The sequence below is a fragment of the Neophocaena asiaeorientalis genome, unplaced genomic scaffold (assembly GCF_003031525.2).
Source record: "Neophocaena asiaeorientalis asiaeorientalis breed wild unplaced genomic scaffold, Neophocaena_asiaeorientalis_V1.1 scaffold49, whole genome shotgun sequence".
NCBI classification, from domain to species: Eukaryota; Metazoa; Chordata; class Mammalia; order Artiodactyla; family Phocoenidae; genus Neophocaena; species Neophocaena asiaeorientalis.
In genome coordinates, this window is record NW_020172456.1 from 4,117,963 (window position 1) to 4,136,327 (window position 18,365).

Below are 18,365 nucleotides of genomic sequence, written 5' to 3' on the forward strand. Positions count from 1 at the left end.
CTGGATGCCTGCCTCTCACCAGGACTACAGACACCTTATCACTTGCCTCAGTGAGTAAGGAACCAAGGCACTTTCTTTCAAACACAGCTATGAGTAAAAGGAAATGGCCAGTAAACAGATGTCCCAGGGCCCTTATTAAGCCATTATAACGTGTTATTATTTACCAGAAAAAGAACAATAAAAGAATTTCCCAAAATCCAAATTAAGGAACTACTTTCTCCAAGGGGAAATAACACAAATAACACATACTTGAGCTTTTCAATAACAACATTCATTTTGGTAACACAATATTTTATCCAAAAACTGATTTCAAATCAAATTAGAAACCATTTATTATTAAAAGCTTTTTACGATTGAAATAGCAATCTTTTCCAAGTATCAATATATGGCATTCAGACTTTACAGAAAGGTTTCTGCATACTATCCTCATGACCCCGTTGTATTTTCCTCATCAACAAATAGAGACCCTGAGGTTAACGGAAGTTGAGTGAATTGCCCAAGATCACACAGCTAGTAAGTGGTAGAAGAAAGCAGGTCTTTATATGGCTAATCCAGCCCTTTTCCCACTACTGCACCCTGCTTATTACATACTACAGTCCCTCCCTCAGTATTGCACCAAGGATTAACCACCCTATTTATTACCAAGGCTCTAAAAGTTAAGACTGACATCTAACGGCGAGTTCAGATCTCTATGAAGAGAAGTCTGATGGAATTTTAATTCACTGGCACTGAAATTCTTCTTAGATGAGACAGACTGAAGGGGAATGACTTTCCAATAAGGATACAATCACCTTGGATTCCCAAAGGATCAGGATCCTTTCATTTAGGCAAGCTTTGCTGTCTACCAAATGATAGGAGGTGAAAATATGTAAACACTAATATGGGCTATGTTTTTTACTATAATTGCAAAGAAAATTTCTTAATGTCTTGGTGCTTCTAGCTGCTCGTTAAAAATTGGAACATACACTCTAGTCAGTGACCCACTGAAAAAAGTGTAGCAGATCACTGGCCCTCTACCTTCCTGATAGCCACTTCCCATTCCACAATTCCTTCCCATTCTACCATGGCCATGATATTCCATTTCCTTTTCCCATCATTCTGTCACTAAAATCTAACTATTAACTCCCTTCAAGTCTCAATACTGCCGTATAAAATTCTTCACTTCCTAATTCACATTAGGCTTCCTTATCTACTCCCTTCAAACTATCAGGGATTTGAAAAAGAAAATTAATTACAACCTCACACTCTGGGATGAGGCTGAAGTAAAGCTAAGGCTTACTTTGAATTGTGGTCCAGAATTTTACACAGAAAAGTAGGGCACCACCAGGGAGCAGTATGTTGCCTACTTTTAACATGCACTTGAAGTAATCTACAGCTTCACTTTTTCCTAGACTCAATTATCACTAGAGGAAATAACTGGCAACCAGTTAAGGGACACGACACCACAAAGATATAGCAAAATATAACTGTGGAGTTAAATCAGAATAATTCCTTTGGAGGACTTTGATGCCGCTTGCATTAAGGAAAGGGAAAAAAACATGGCTCCTATTTCCAGTTAAATACCATGGGGATAATCATCAAGAAGGGCAAAAAGAATCCCAAAGTTCTTAAAAGCTTTCATCTAACTTCACTGTGTTGTAAGCTTGTCAGTATATATACAACAAAGTCAAAATCCTGGAATCCATCAAGCTTGCCGGATGACCTTGACTACATCACTCATTTCAGCCCCAGTTTCCCCCATCTGTAAAATGTGAGGATGATATGTGTTGGATGAGGGTGTATTGAAATTCATTAATCAGTGCCCAGAAAAGATCCTGACATCATGAGATGAAAGGCAGTAAAGTTAAAAAAAAAAAAAAAAAAAAAAAAAAAAAAAGTAAAAGGTAATGTTATGGCATTCTGGTAAAAAGATTTATAAGGCTAGAACTCACTGGAAAATTTTACCAGAGAAATAAGTTATTTTTAAAGATCCTTTAAAAGTGCATTTACAGCTGAACATTCAAGTCTATTTATCCATGAAGTAAGTACATCATAGCTAGCAGCACACTTAAGTTTGCAATACCTGTGACAGAAACCCTTTCTTTAAAGCTGAAGGAATGCTTTTATTCTTTAGCTTGAAACCAACTAATATTCATTCAACAAGCAACAGCATATGGGCATTAGTAAAGACAGGGAAGGACAGAGTACCCTGTAGTTAACCCTATCCAGTGATCCAAAGAACTCTCTGACACTCCAAACTATCCATACCTGCTGGGTGAGGAGACTGACGTGAGTGGATGGAGAATACTGCCTTGCTGCCTGCTTCTCAGCTAGCCGCTGAAGTTCAGCCGTAACCGTACTTGGGTTGTACCGTCTGCTGTATGAGGAACCATCTTCTCCCTCCTTCTGTGTTTTGGCTACTCCTGAATGCTGCTTGTTCGGATGGCATGAACCTGCTAAAAAAGAAAAGTTTTCATCCACTTAGGAAAAAAGCCCTGAAAAACTTAGGATGATGACAGCAAAATCTCAGCCAACAGACTCCTAGGGATCTCTGACAACATAAGGAGCAGTAAACTATCCTCAGCTGCTCACAAAACTAAAACTAAATCCTTACCATACTCTAGAAACTCTTCCTACCACCAAATTGTTACATGCATTTATTACTGTGTTTTTGCATACTATGAATCCTTCACAAAAGAAGAATTTTCATCATATGTAGTGGGGAATAACTGATCCTAGAATCAATGAATAAAAAATGTGTAGCCTTGAAACTCATTATAGTTCTCGTTTTCCTTGTTATGAGACTGTACTTGTCAGTAGTTTACGGCACACGCTGTCAAATCATCCACAGTCCTCCTTACAGAGCTCAAAAAGGAAAGAAGGACAAAAGCAAAACAGTATATTTGGAAAAACAGCAATAATCCTATATTATAAAATTTCAATTGATTTTTCTTTCAGACTTCAATTTTCTTCTTTCAACTATAATATCACAGAATTCTATTATTTCCGAGCACTGAAATTCTGGCACAATGAAATTACTTAATATAAAATCAAGGTTAATATTTTTTCTATGATAAAAGTCACACAATCCATTGAAAAAATATTAAAAACCCAGAAAAGTGGAAACACTTTAATGTGTTTCCTTTCTGTCGTCTTAATGCTCATATAACCACAATCATTCTGTATATACAATTTGGTGACACTACTTTTAAAAAAATCTATATTTTTTCATGTTTATTATGTTATTTGACACATACCAAATACTATTTACAATTGATGTAGAAGTTATAAAACATATTATAATGAACTGACTACCCAACTCAAGAGTCACATTATCAACCCACGTGTTCCTCTTCATCCTTAATCTTCCCTTATCATTCATCCCCTTCCTTTTTTTAAAATATAGTTTTATTCTTTGTTTCTGTGTGTGTTTGTGTATGCATACTTAAACAAAATACAGTTAATTTTGTTTGTTTTTGAGCTCTATAAAAATGGTATCTACTGTAGTAATTTCCTGGGACTTGCTTTTGTTAGTCAATACGATACTTCTGAGATTTATCCTTTCTAAGTATAGCTGAAATTGATTAACTTTATCTGCTGCTTGGTATTCCATTTTGGAAATACATTACAATTTATTTTGCTATTCCCTCATTAATGGCTATTTTGGCTATTTCAAGCTTATCGCTATTATAAACAGTGCAGTTGTGAACACTCTTGCATACATGTCCTGGTGCACATGTGGAAGAACTTCTCTTGTGTATACGGCTAGGAGTTGAGTCACAGAGTGTGTGAATTTTCAAATGCATGTGATAACAACAATTTTCAAATTTATGTGAATTTTCAAATTTATGTGAAATTTCAAATTTATGTGATAAAAACAATTTTCAAATGTATGTGAAGTTTCAAATGTATGTGAATTTTCAAATGTATGTGATAACAATTTTCAAATTTATGTGAATTTTCAAATGTATGTGATACATTGCCACAAAATATAAGTGCTCCTGCTGACCCACATCCCCTCCAACACTTAGTACTGTCAAGTATCTTAATTCTTCCCTCTTTTAAGAGGGTGTAAAATCTCACTGCATTCTTCATTTATATTCATCTGATTAATAATGATGTTGAGCACATGTTACCTCTTTTCTGATACCACTATTGGGTTGTCTTTTTCTTACTGAAGGAATCTTGCTTATGTTTTTACTTTTGTTTCCTACAATAAGGTGTTAAAGATGGTCTCCCTTATTCTATTCTAGAAGTTTAAAGTTTTGCACCTGAAATTGATTATATGGATAGTATGAGGCAGAGATCTAATTTCACTTTTCTTCCTGTATGGATAACCAATTATCACAGCACCATTTATTGAGAAATGCATCCTTTTCCACTATCTGCAATGCCATCTGTCATATATCAAACTTCCATCTATCTGTATGATTGCTTCCAACTTTCTATTCTGCTCCACTGGTCACTTTGTACCTTTTCAGATACTATATTTTCTTAATGATCATATCTTTATATTCTTAATAAGATACTCCTCCACCCTTTTCTCTTCTTCAGTGAGTTCTCACCATCCTTGGTCTTTTGCCTATCCATTATCATTTTAGAATTGGCTTGTCAAGTACAACAACAAAACTTGAGATTTTGGTTGGAACCTGTATTGAATCCAGAGATCAATTTGATGAGAACTGAAACATTTATGATATTAAGTCTTCCTATCCATGTACACCCTATTTACTAATTTATTTAGGTTTTCTCTGTCTCTAAACAAAGTCTTATAAAATTTCCTTATAAAAGTCTTTCCTAAATTTATCCCTAGATAGCTTATCATTTTTATGCATGTTGTTCTCTTGGTGATGTGGCTGTACAACAATGTGAATGCACTTAATGCCACAAGTGTATCTGTAGCTTATTTTCAGTTTTCTATGTAGATAATGTATTATCTGCATATAAATAAATTTTATTTCCTCCCTTTAGATCCTTATGCTTTTAATTTCTTTTTCTTGTTTTATTATACTGGCTCTTGACCTCCAGTAAAACACTGGATAGAAGAAATGTCAGTGGGCATCCTCTTCTTGCTCTTAACCTTAGAAGGAATGCTTTCGACATTTCCCCATTTACACTGATATCTCTTGTGAGATTTTGGCAGACACCCATTTTCAATAAAGAGTGTTTCCTTTTCTTCCTAGTATGCTGAGAGTTATTATCATGAACGAGTACAGAATTTTACCAAATTCTTTTTCTGCATCTACTAAGAGTATAAATACAGTTTTTCTCCTTCAATCTGCTGATGTGACAAACGACATTTATAGATTTTCTGTTAACCCCCTTCTGTATTCCTTGGATAAACTTATTCATGGGATCTAATCTCTCTCATATATTGCTAGATGTGGCTGGCTCATATTTTGATTAGAATTTTTGCATTGGTGTTCATAAATGAAGCTGATCTATAACCTCCCTCTCTAATACTGTCCTTAATTGGTTTTGTTATCAAGATTTAACTAGCCACACAGAGTTATTACTGTTGTCTCTTTTTCCATGCTCTAGAAGAGTTTAAGATTGGAATTATCTTTCCCTTGAAAGATTGTCAAAACTTATCTATAAAACCATCTGGGCCTCAAGTTTTCTTCGTGAGGTTTTTTAACTACTGTATAACTTATTTTAATAGCTATAGGACCATTCAGGCTTTCTTCATCTTTTATTTTTTTAATAAACTTTTTCTTTTCTTAAAAAAATTTTTATTTATTTATTATTTATATGGCTGAGCCAGGTCTTAGTCGGGGCACGCGGGATCTTCGTTGCCGTGTGCAGGATCTTTTTAGTTGCAGCATGCGGGATCTTAGTTGCGGCATGCATGCGGGATCTAGTTCCCTGACCAGGGATCGAACCCGGACCCCCTGCATTGGGAACGCAGAGTCTTAACCACTGGACCACCAGGGAAGTCCCTCTTCATCTTCTTGAACCAATTTTACTTACTTTTGTAGGCATTATCCACTTTGCATAGGTTTTCAATTTTATTGGAATAAAGTGGTTAACAGTATTCTAATATTTTTGTCACCTATGCTACATTTGTATTTTCTGTCTGCTTTTCATTCCTTACATTATTTATCCATATCTTCTCTCTTTTCCTGATCGGTCTCACCAGAGGTTTGTCCACCTTCTTAGGCTCTTCAAAGAACTTTTGGTTCCGATATTTTCTCTACTGTACCTTATTTTTGAATTCTGTAATTTTTACTCTTGCCTTTGATTTTTATCTTTACTCTTATCTCTCTTTCTCCTTTATTTAGATTTGTAATATTGCTGTTTTTATACCATCTGAAATAGATATTTAGCACATTAATTTTTAGCCTTTCTTCTTTTCAAATGTAAGTATTTAAGGCAGTAAATTTCCCTCCAAATACTGTTTTTCATTGCTCTCCACACATCTGAACATGAAGTTTTTTCACTGTCTTTCAATTCTAATAGTTTTACATTTATTTCCATTATGATCTCTTCTCTGAACTCTTCTAAATTTTTAAATATATAAGGATTTGTTATGTATCGCTGCTGTCGACATTCAATTTAATTGCAGTACGGACAGAGAATGTGGCTGTATGATACCAACTCTGAAATCTGTTGTCTTATGATGTAGGACATGACTGTTTATTATAAATGTATCATGTGTGCTTGAGAAGGTGTTTTCTCTAATCATTGGGTACAGAGTATTATGAATGGGCAATAGATAAAGTTACCATCTTGTTCAAATTGTCTTTATCTTTGCTGATTTACAAAATCTGTGTATCTACTAGTATTGGACAGAAATATGTGGAAATCTCCCACTAAGACAGTGGATTTGTAGATTCCTCATTAGTTGTATCAATTTTTGTTTTATTTATTTGGAGGTTATTTTGTTAGCTGCACTTAGAACTGTTGAACTAAACTTCCTGTTTTATGTAATTACTCTCTGTATCTGTTAGGAAAATTTTCTCTCTTAAAGCCTAATATAAGCTAATATATACTAAATTAAGTTAGCATATATTAGCACCACCTTTATTCTGGTTGGTATTTACATGGTATTTCTTTCTTCATCCTTTTCCTTTCAACCATTCTACGTCCTTATCTTTACATATGTCTTTCGCTGGTAAACAACATACAGTTAGATTTTTAAAAAATTCAATCTGACACTCTTCTAACAAGTTCAGCCCATTTATATTTATTTGATTCCTGATATATTAGGACTTGGTTTACCATCTTTCAAGTTTCCATTTCTTGCATTTTCTAAGCTTCGCACTTGTGTGCTTCTATGTTTGTGGGTGTTTCCCCCGACCCAGTCCATTTTTCATCTTCCCACATGTTTAAATTTCCATATTTTTCAGTGGTGACCTTTGAAACTTGATACTGTATATTTATCTTGAAAAAGTCTAAATTCAAAATAACATCTTGGGCTTCCCTGGTGGCGCAGTGGTTGGGAGTCCGCCTGCCGATGCAGGGGGCACGGGTTCATGCCCCGGTCCGGGAGGATTCCACATGCCGCGGAGCAGCTGTGCCCGTGAGCCATGGCCGCTGGGCCTGCGCGTCCGGAGCCCGTGCTCCGCAGGGGGAGAGGCCACAACAGTGAGAGGCCCGCGTACCGAAAAAAAAATAAAAAATAAAAAAATAACATCTTAATCTCATCCCCAAACTATTCAATCACCACAGAAAAATTTGACTCCAATCACTTATAGGATATTATTGTTGTCAAGTATATTGTTGTCAACTATATATTGTTATCTATATATTGTTGTCTACTACTGTTTAAGCCATTCAGAATATGTTCTTTGACCACAGTGGAAATAAGCTAAAAAGCAATCACAAAAAATAGAGAATGCCAACTACGTGAAGATTAAACAATATACTTATAAACAATCCATGGGTCAAGAAAGAAATCACAACGGAAATTAGGAAATATTTTTGAACTGACTAGCTTCTTCTGGTCCTTATCCTCCTCTGCGATAGGTAAGAAAAAAAGGAAGGTTTAAAAAAGAAGTGTTGATGACAGCAACAAGGTACTGGAGACACTGACCTTACTGAATTTCTCTCACATGGAAGAAAAAATTTAAACCAGAACATAATTATTATTGATTTTAGAAGATTAAATCATAAGAATAATCACTCAGAATTAGCACTAATACATATATACGTACATATTCATATGATGACTTATTAAAGTAGACCCTTTCATATCTCTGATTCAAGCTCCATATTACAATATCCATTTCATTTGAAATCAGACAATGATTAAGACATATAGATTGGCTATTTATAAAACATAGCTTAACTGTAACTCACCTTAATGTGGATATTACTCAGGTGTTTAAAAATCTGACCAATGTTAAGATACTCGCTAATCTACAAATTCAACACAATCCCTATCAAAATCCCATCTGCCTATTTTTGCAAAAATTGACAAGCTGATCCTAAAGTTCATAAGAAAATGCAAGGGATCCAGAATAGCCTAAACAATATGAAAAAGAAGAACAAAGATGGAAGAATCACCCTTGGTGATTTCAAAACTTACTACAATGCTATAGTAATGAAGACAATGTGGTACTCGCATAAGGGCAGATATACAGATCAGTGGAATAGAATTGAGACTCCAGAAGTAAACCCTTACATTTAAGATTAAATGATTTTTGACAAGAGTGCAAGACAATTCAACAGGAAAATAACAGTCTTTCAACAAAAGGTGCTGGGACAACTGAATAACTACATACAAAAAAAGAGATGTTAAGTAAGACCTTTATGCCACACCATATACAAAAATTATATCAAAATGGATAAAAGACCTAAACTATAAAATTCTTAGGAAAAACATACTCAACAGAATGAGAGAAAATACTTCTAAATCATGCATCTGGAAAGGGACCTGTACCCAGGATATATAAAGAACACTTACAACTCAACAGTAAGAAGACAAATATCACAATTATCTCTTGACTATGCTGTAAGCTCCCAGTAAATAGAAGCCTTGTCTTACTCATTGATTTATCCCCAGCACCTAAAAGAAGTTGTTTCATTTTCTTATCAGTGAATGAGTGTCACTGGACCAAATGCAAGACTCTTCCTTAGTCACATCAGAACTATGCACCCTGTGTCCCTTTACCTTTCAAAAGAAAAGCCAAAGGGAAGAGATGGCATTCTTTTTTAACTGGGGCTGGGGAGAAGCTGACATTGTGGAGTGCCTTTCATTCTCTCACTCACCTGCCTTTGCTGAAGAGGGACGAGACAGTTTCTGGCTATAGATGTGCGCAGCACTTTGGAAAGAGGAAAAGGGGCCAATGGTGTAACTGCCTGATCGACAGCGCAGCAGGCCAGCGGGGCTCAGTACGTTCTGTGTCCCAGGATGGATGGACGGAGAAGCGCTGCCATGGACCGTGCTCAGTAAAATTGCTGGCTGGTGAGCCATGCTGGGGATAGCTGGAGGAGTCTGAGATAAAGAATGGTGGCCTGGCCCTGGTGAGAGGTCAGAGGTGGTAATAACAGATGACAAATGGGTGTTGGGAATTTTCTGCAGAAGAGTAGCAGTAGGACCAGAGAAAGAAGTAGAGGAAGAACTGGTATAGACTAATTTAGCCTCTTTTTCTGCTGAAGTGGTAAATCCTATTAAAACAAAAACAAACAAACAAAAACAGATCATTTTAGGAAAAATTAATGTAAATTCTGTATGTAAACATGAAGCAAACATTTTTAAACATCAAAATAATCTTAGCATGAAACAGACATAATGAAAAATACAAACTTTAATGAGATTCATCATGAACCTAATGAATACTGCCCACTGAGACAATGAGGCAATGGAAACAGTTTATTTTTAGTCCCTTCTGAAAGCTGGTGTTGGGACTACCTCCATCAACCAGAGCAGGTGCTTTACAAACGTTAGGGCCTCAGGACAAAGTTTCTGGTAATGACAGCTAACTCCTCTCCCTCTGATTTTCACCCTTCTAGAAAAAAAAGTGCTCAGAATTTTAAACATTAAGAAAGTGAGAAATTCCTTGGAAGGATAACAGGCTATCAGTAGACAAAAGGAAATTCTAAGGGAAAAGGAAAAACAAAGAAAAGGAGCCTTTTGGAGTAATGTCACACGCCCGAAAATCATTTAATATCTGATGACATTTTTTCATTTAGAGATTTATCAGAGAGCAGCAAATCTATGTAGGTTTGAAGTCACTCACGAGATAATTTATCAGAGTGAATTTCTGTTGCTTCTTGCTGCTTGGGCTGCTTTATTTTCACTTCTTCCATCGTTTCAGGGTGATCTGAAACAAGAAATAAATACTGAGCTTAGGCTCTGTTACTAATCAAATGCTAGAGCATTGCTCTACACATAATTTTGTTTCCAAAATATAACACAACTAGTAATCAATGCTAGGAACCACTGCATTTCTCAACACACTTTTCCAAGGATGGCCATGCCCACAGCACTGTTGAGTGGGACACCAACCAAATGATTCCCAACTAGCCCCAACCTTAGCTCCAGCTGACTGAATCAGGAAAAGATACCAAAACCCAGGGCAGCCATCCATGGACTGCCAACAAGCTACAACATGCCTGGGAAAGAAAATGAGTAAGGGCAGTAAGATGCCTCTGTCAAGAATTCAGACTTGAGGAGCTAAGAGACCAAACTGGTCGGTGGTACACAGTGGAGCGAAGAAGTCATAATATATATGGACCAGGCAACTGCCAAGAGATAGAAAGAACAGCCCCAGTATTTGTTGGCATGATACCTGTTTACTACAACAGCTCTGTAACTTAATCTCCTCGGTTTCACTTGAATAAGCTGAGTGAGTTTGCTTATTAGATAGATTGATCAGTATATTCAATAACAAAATCACTCTAATAAAATAAATTTCCACTGTAATAAATTAGGGTTTTTTTCTACTACAGAATTTTGAAACAGAACAGCCAGAGCTAATCATATACTTAGAGAAATATTCCAAAAATCTTTCTCAAGGGCCAGGTTCATACAAAAACTCAAGACAGGCCGTTTTACAGATCATCTTTCAGAATGAAAGAATAAGGACATATGAATTCTCTTCTGTCCGCCACCACCAGCACAGGTAATACTGTCACACATTTGTTTGCTCATGTTTTTAACAAGTCCAGATACTACCAAATGTCATACTGCTGTTCCCTTGACTGAGGCCTTCCTACTGCCCCTCTAGTTATTCTTGATTGGTATTGCTAGGTATAGACATTACTATGTAAAGGTAGCCCTTAACACATGAACCCCAGAATTTCCGAGGACGCATCTGTACAAACAGGTGCTGCTAGTATGTGCTGTTAGGGCTTCTCCATTACTACCAGGGGAGAAGATACTACCTGAATGCCAAGCTAGGACTTCACCTGCCTAGCACATTTTTCCCTACCCCAACCTCATTACAAAAACTCCTCAGCCTCCCTTTCCCAACCCTGTTAGAGGGTCTTTTCAGAGATCCTACCGACCTTCTTCCTGTATTTACTCACCCAAGTTCATCCAGCAGACAATAAATATTATAAAGTCAAGGACTGTGACAGCCCTGGTCCCTGTATCTCTAGGAACTATCACCATGTCTGACACATGATAGGTGTTCATTAAAAATATGTAGAAGGAATGAATGAACGGATAAATAAACTAGCTTTAGAACTTAGATAAGTTAGGAAAGCTCAAAGAAGAGGGCTGGACTCAGAAGTATTTCTACTAATACAATACTTTAAGTGTACAGTGAGCTAAATAGGCTTTTGTAGACTAACCTCTGAAGCTAATCAGTTATTAAAACAGTAACACCGTTTCCTTGGGAAAACTCACTCTACATTTTAAGTGACCGATATCCCCAGCTCTTTCCACATTAGACTATGATAGCCTTAAGAGTAGCAAAGAAATCTACATCTTTGGATCTAGGGGTTAGCATACTACAAAATTAGTATATTATCTATGTCTTATGCTTCCATCTAGATTTTAAATGAATCTTACACTTGAAGCACAAGCTTTGTTTATAACTGAGTATTGCTTCTATTTTTTGATCATATGACATGAACTAGATAGTTTGGTCCACATCAATTCCAAATCCCCAATCATGGAGTTCCCCAGCAGGGAGAAATTTTTGAAATGCGTGGGAACATTGGGTTATCACAATGACTGAAGGAAGACGGTGACATTTAGGGCTTGGGACTATGGATATTAGACATCCCACCAGGTATGGAATAGTCCCACACAACAAAGAATTCTCCTACCCCAAATGCAAATGGTGATGAGCTGAAGGAACCAAAAAATTTAACAGGAGTGAGAAATAATCATTAGGAGAGGCAGAAGAACAGAGACTAAGAGCACAAGCTTTGAGTCAGGTAGACTAAAGTTCAGATTCCTGTTCCACTGTATGGTGCAGGGCACCCCTGGGCAAGTTACTCTGTCTCTTTCAGCTCTGTTCCCTCATCTGTAGAGAAGTTTTATAATAGCACCTACTCCATATGGTTTTTGGAAGTAAAAAAATAAGATCATGTCCAGTAGACAGTAATATGAGCGCTCACTAAATGTTAGGCATTATTAGCTTGTCATGAAAACAGCTCTCTGATGTTAATTTTCATGAAAAAAAAATTAGACCACGTCCCTCTTGCGCTTTTAGGACAAAAATATAAGGCCTCCTCATCCCCCACCCACACACTGCAAAATTTTACCACCTCGGAGTCTATTAGCGCTTAGGCAACATATTATTTTTGGTTCCCCTTTGCACATCTCATTTTTTCACTTGTTCTTCGTATTTTTCATTAATTAACCAATATACTTACCGCCCTTTGCCCCGCTATCAGAAAAACTATTGCTGTTTTTAGAACTTTTTGAGTGAGTCCCCAGGAAGACACTTGCAGACTTGTTTTTTTGGGTATAAAAAGTCAACACCTCCTCCAGTTCAGCCTCACTGAAATGGGGAGAGAAAGTATGGTTAGAACGGGAAGGTGTTCTGGAAAATCTTTCTACCAGATTTTTATTATGAAAATGGAGTAAGCTGAAGTAGGGGAAAACGAAAAGCACAAGCTGGAAACTCCCTATTAATAGATGGTAAAAAAATATATATAAGTGAAGCAGTCTGAAAAATTTAAAGCATGACAAGGTTTTATTCATTCCACAGTGAATATTCTACATCTGCACAGTCCAATATAGTAGCCACTAGTCCTATGTGACTACTTAGATTTAAATGAATTAAAATTAAAGATTCATTTCCTTGGTTACACTAGCCACATTTCAAGTACTCAGTAGCTACAACACAGAAAGTTCCATTGGACAGCCGTGTTCTAAATCAGGGGTCAACCAACTACAGACAGTGGGCCAACCCTGACCGGCAGGCTGTTTTTGTATGGCTCCCAGCTAAGAACGGTTTTCATATTTTTAAAGAAGAGTATGCTATAAAGACCACATGTAGCTCACAAAGTCTGAAACATTTATTATCCGGTCCTTGGCAGTTTGTCCACCCCACTTCCAGATAATTGGAGTATATTCACTAAAGAAGCCACTTTGTCATAAATACGGAAACTCACCAGCGTAACCAAGGAAGATTTCCCTAACCATCTATACAGTGGAAGCTGAACCAGATGGTCTCTAGGTCACTTCAAATATTGAAATGATATGCACTTTTTACGAACACCCACAAAATGGAAAGTGTAAGGAAACAGATGAGGGCCCATAGAATTCTTCCAGTAAACATACTATGCATGGATTTTGTAAAATCTGTAGCAGCTCCTCAACGGCCTTTTGCATTTTTTTTCCTGGAGCCTGGCTATGTTCCAGATAAGTGGCCTTCAAATAAGCAAAATATTCCTGCAATATTACAGAGAACCTATATCCTATCTTCAGAATACACTGTAATGACAACCTTGGAAACTGCTCCTATGGACCTCAGAGTAAACCCCAAGGTCTCCAAAGTAGCAAAGAATGGCCTGGCTAACTGGATCAAGATAGAGAGCCGAATGCTGAGATTTTTCAACCCCTAAAAGCTAACCTTAAGCATGAAGGACTTGTTTTCTTTTATATACATTAGGCGCAACCCTTACAGTGCTGAGAAACTGCCAATTCCTCAAGCCACTCAACGTAGGCAAAATGTAGTCATCTCCACTGCATCAGTAGGTCAGGGCTAAATTCAGATCCAGTAAACACTAGACACCTCTAACTTCAGCTTTCCGAAGTGCTCCCTCAGCCCTTAGAGTGGTGTGTACTTTGAAGCTGTCTAGAAATACAGCCCAGATGCCCAGCAGCAGTGTTTTGATAACTAAAACCATGACAACAGCCAATAATTGGCTGAGATATGGAGAGATCAAGCCTATGAAACCCTTCTTCTCCTTCTAAGAGTGATTTTACTCACATCCATATGTTAGAAACAAGGGGCTACTGGGAATCAATGGGGCAGTGTGGAAGACAGAATAAGATACTTTTTATTAAGAATGTCTTCTACCTTGCTTGTCTGATGAACTCCTGAAAGTTTTCCGTATTCACCCCATCTTCCTCTTCTTCCTCAAGTTTCTTCTTCGATTTCTTTCCAGCCATTTGTTCTGTTTCCTATCCAGTCCCCAACCCCACAGAAAAACAAGATAAAACTGACTCCTGATAAATGCATACTTCATCGTCTGGTTTCATTACCCTTGGGTTAATTTGTCTTTATAGTAAAGACATTTAATTCCTCCATGTACTTTTGCCACCTATAAATCTGATATATTATTTTCTGTTATTATTTCATGAAACATTTTAGAGTTTCCAAGTAAGAGTTGCATAATAAATATAAATTTTTATCATGTTTTTACTTTTTACTCAGGTAGCCCAGTGAAAAAACAGCTTGGTAATGTCTGTGGTCACACTTGAAGCTTTAATAGAATGACAACAGAGACACTGTATTTTGTTACAGTTAGGGAGAGGAAAGATAGGTCTTGGAAGATACTCCTATAGCAGCATCCAAATTGAGTAAATTCTTCACTTATGTAAGTTGTCCCAAAATTCTCAACAGAGCTGGAGTAGCTATGTAGCTATGGATTTGGTGTGTTGATACTGTACCGACCATCCGACACATTTCACAAAAGCGATTTAAATTTCCAGACCTCAGCTTTCCTTTCTGAAAAATGACCATGCTCCCCGCTCCCCCCACCCCAAAATGACATTTCTAAAGCATTCTAAGACCCTTGGATAAAAGGTGCTTTGCAGACTATTCTCACTAAATAGTCTATTTTCTGGGCTTGGTTGTAAAATGAAGTCACTATCTAAAATGCTCTAGAGAACAAAGTGTAACTCTCTCAGGAAGGAAGACTGTGTCACTGTATTAAATCCACAGTTCAAATTTGCTCTCAAATAGTCAATTCACCAACTGTCTCCAGGCACAATAATGACAATGCAAATTCACATAGCCCAGGATTCATCTCAGGTGCAACAGCACTCAAAAGGAATGTGCCTTTGGATGAGAGTGAACTACGGCCCCTGGGCCTTCACAAGTAGCTTTTCAGACCAGCTGGTTAGGGAGTGATGTCCTGCTCCCCATAATGTCCCACAAAGCACGTGATAATGCTAAAAGGGAAGAAGAACCTCTCCGCTCAGCTGGACAGAGGCTTCTAGCCTGTTTCTGACAGTGTGTGGCGATCCAAAGCACAAGACTAACAGATGAACCACCTACCTTGTTGTACACAATGATAAAGTCACCCAGGTGGTGGGCCAGGATTCTTCTGCGCTCCAGAAGTGCCAGTCTCCGACTGGGTAATACCATCCTCAGTGAGTGCTGGAGGTTACTTGATGCTCGCCTGAGGAAACGAACCACTAGCTCCTATAAATTAAAGAGTCATTGGGGGAAAAAAAGAAGGGATTGTGCTTAAGCAACAGAAGACAAGCTACAAGGGGATTACACAATAGAGAGATAAGAAGAGGTATACTATACACTTCAACAAATAAGACCCAGAGCAAACATACTAGGTGTAACAAGGATACAGTCAGACAAGAACAAAACGAAACAAACATATCCTCTTCCTTTAACAAGCTGGCAGTGGGAAAATCAAAATCAAGTATGTGTGCAAATAACTACGTAATAAAGTAGCAGCTGTAAAAGTACAATTCATATATATATAGTACTATAATAATTCAAAGTGCAGCTATCACTTCCAATAGGGTGGTCAGAGAAAGATACTTAGGGAAAGTAATAGGTAGAGGAAACTAAAACCATGGATCAAGTCATCAAAGGTGAGAAGGGAGAGAAAGAATACAGAAATACTGACACTCAGAGAGCGGAAAGAGGAGGAAGAATCAGAAAAAAACAAACAACAACCACAACAAACCATGACAGAAACATCAGAAATGTAGAAAGAAACACGGGAGAAAAGTGTCATGCAAGCCAAGGGAGGAAGGCTCCCATGTCACAGCTTCCAAGAGGCTGGAGCAGGAAAGGACCACAACCACTTTCAGCAGAGTAAAGGGGACAGAAAGTAGAGATTAAGAAATGAATGGATACTGAAGAATACAGGTGAAGAGCAGAAACTACTGATTTAAAAAGTTTAGTGACTAATGGAAAGAAAGAACTGTTACCAGGCTTGCAAGGTGATAGCTTTTTATTTATTTTTTCTTCCCCAAGAATAAGGATGCTTTTAGAGTAGGGGGTTGGCAAAGAGGGCATAGTGAAAGGTCATTAAGGGGTAGCAGGGATACATCTCACTTGAGATGGGGCAAAGGATTTTGAAATCTGAACAGATACCAATCAGATCATTCATAACATCACAAATGCTTCAAAGAGAGATTTTTGCAAGGCCAAGGGCCTTAAAGATAGTAGTTCCCCGCACCCAACCCCCGAACACAGTAAAATTGCCTGAAGATGATGGATTTGGGGAACTTCTGTCGATGTGCCTTCCGTGAATTACGTGATAAAGAAGCTCTAAACCTAACTTGGATCAGAGAAGGCAATTCTACACCTACCTTCCTCATAAACAAGACCACTGCCACAATCATCAGGTAATGCCTTAGGGTTTGTTGTTTAGATAGATTTTCAAACAGGAATGCACACAACTGATACTAAGTTCTGCAGTGATGATCCTAAATATTCTTATAAAAAGCTCCATAGAAATCCTGTGTGAATTCCAAGTCAGCAGTTGCAATAGTTACTCTCTTCTGAGCTATTTTTTTCTTCTTGAATTTGATTTTGGTTCACTGTCCTTTGGTGACAATTTACTCCAACATAAAGAAACAGTCTCATAACCAGAGGGTTGGATTTCATAGGTCTACCCTGCTGTCTTTACTATAGGCTGGTTTAAGCTGTTATATTAAAACATTATTTTTTCACAGTGGAGCAGACAAACTGACTCTCAAAAAGGCAGTTTCAATTTTCCACTTGGAAAGAGCAGAGCTAACATTTTCCACTGATGGTTGAAAAATTACAACACACAAGGTTTTATCTCTGGGTTGTATTGGCTACTTTAAATTCACAAGTTGTTTTCTGGGATATCCATCATGCTTTTATAATAAGCCCAGCATACTGTATGCCTCTTATATGTGGAGAACTGAAAATTACAGTAGGATCACCACTGAGCTGGACAAAGGATGCAGCTTTCTCAGACTTAATGGTCCTTCTCTTTTCAGTGACAGATCCCTGTGGTTAAAAAGCCTAAGGAAGGGCTGTGGCTTCTTCTATATGCGTTGACCGTACCAAAGAGCTTGAAGCTCCCTGTCATTCTGATCCAAAAAGAAAAACATTGCTAGTATATTAAATTTTAGGCAGGTTCGAATGACCAATATACAGTAAAAATTATTACACAAGTTTGTTTCCAGTAACCTAAGAATTTTATAAAGTGACAACTAGTAAAGAAAAAAACGTTAAAATGGAGGATGGTACATTCTCAGAGGGCCCGTGATAAAGTGTTGATTTTCAAAGAGCTAACTTGACCCCCCAGGACAGAAAATAAATACCTTATGACCCATGGAAATAGTGCAAGAGCAAATAATGTACAATTGCAACATTTGAGTTTAAGTTCCAGTTTCAGTACATATGAGCTACAGGACAACAGGCAAATTACCCCCTTCCTCTAGGTCTTTGCTTCCTCATCTGCAAATGGAGATGACAGTGCCTATATCAAAGAATTAATAAAATGTGAAGCTGCTTGAGAAAGGACTCTGCAAATTGTTATTCCTTTCTAGGGCTTTGCACGGGCCTGACATCTAATGAGCAATCAATTTCCATTTTCTGAATGAAGTAAATTAATGCCCTCAACACATACTGTGATGAACATGGCTCCAGATCCAAGATTCACTTCACAGAAAAGTAAGAGAAATCTGCAAGCTATACGTGGAATAATTCTTTCACCACAAGTATACTGTTCTTTATCTTAGTATAGGAAAAAAAAGAAAAGAAGGAAGGAGGAAGGAAGGAAGGAAGGAAGGAAGGAAGGGAGGG

At 37.5% G+C, this 18,365-nt stretch overlaps 1 protein-coding gene across 1 annotated transcript in view; it reads right to left on the reverse strand.

Annotated features, from left to right (window-relative positions):
* Positions 1 to 18,365, reverse strand: part of TTLL5 (tubulin tyrosine ligase like 5) — a 306,995-nt gene that overhangs the window by 169,295 nt on the left and 119,335 nt on the right. The window contains exons 22-27 of the mRNA XM_024737788.1: positions 15,612 to 15,758; positions 14,409 to 14,512; positions 12,754 to 12,881; positions 10,164 to 10,247; positions 9,193 to 9,591; positions 2,248 to 2,432 (exon numbers count right to left, since the gene is read on the reverse strand). Of these exons, the coding sequence (XP_024593556.1) occupies positions 2,248 to 2,432; positions 9,193 to 9,591; positions 10,164 to 10,247; positions 12,754 to 12,881; positions 14,409 to 14,512; positions 15,612 to 15,758 (1,047 nt within the window). The remainder of the gene's footprint in view (positions 1 to 2,247; positions 2,433 to 9,192; positions 9,592 to 10,163; positions 10,248 to 12,753; positions 12,882 to 14,408; positions 14,513 to 15,611; positions 15,759 to 18,365) is intronic.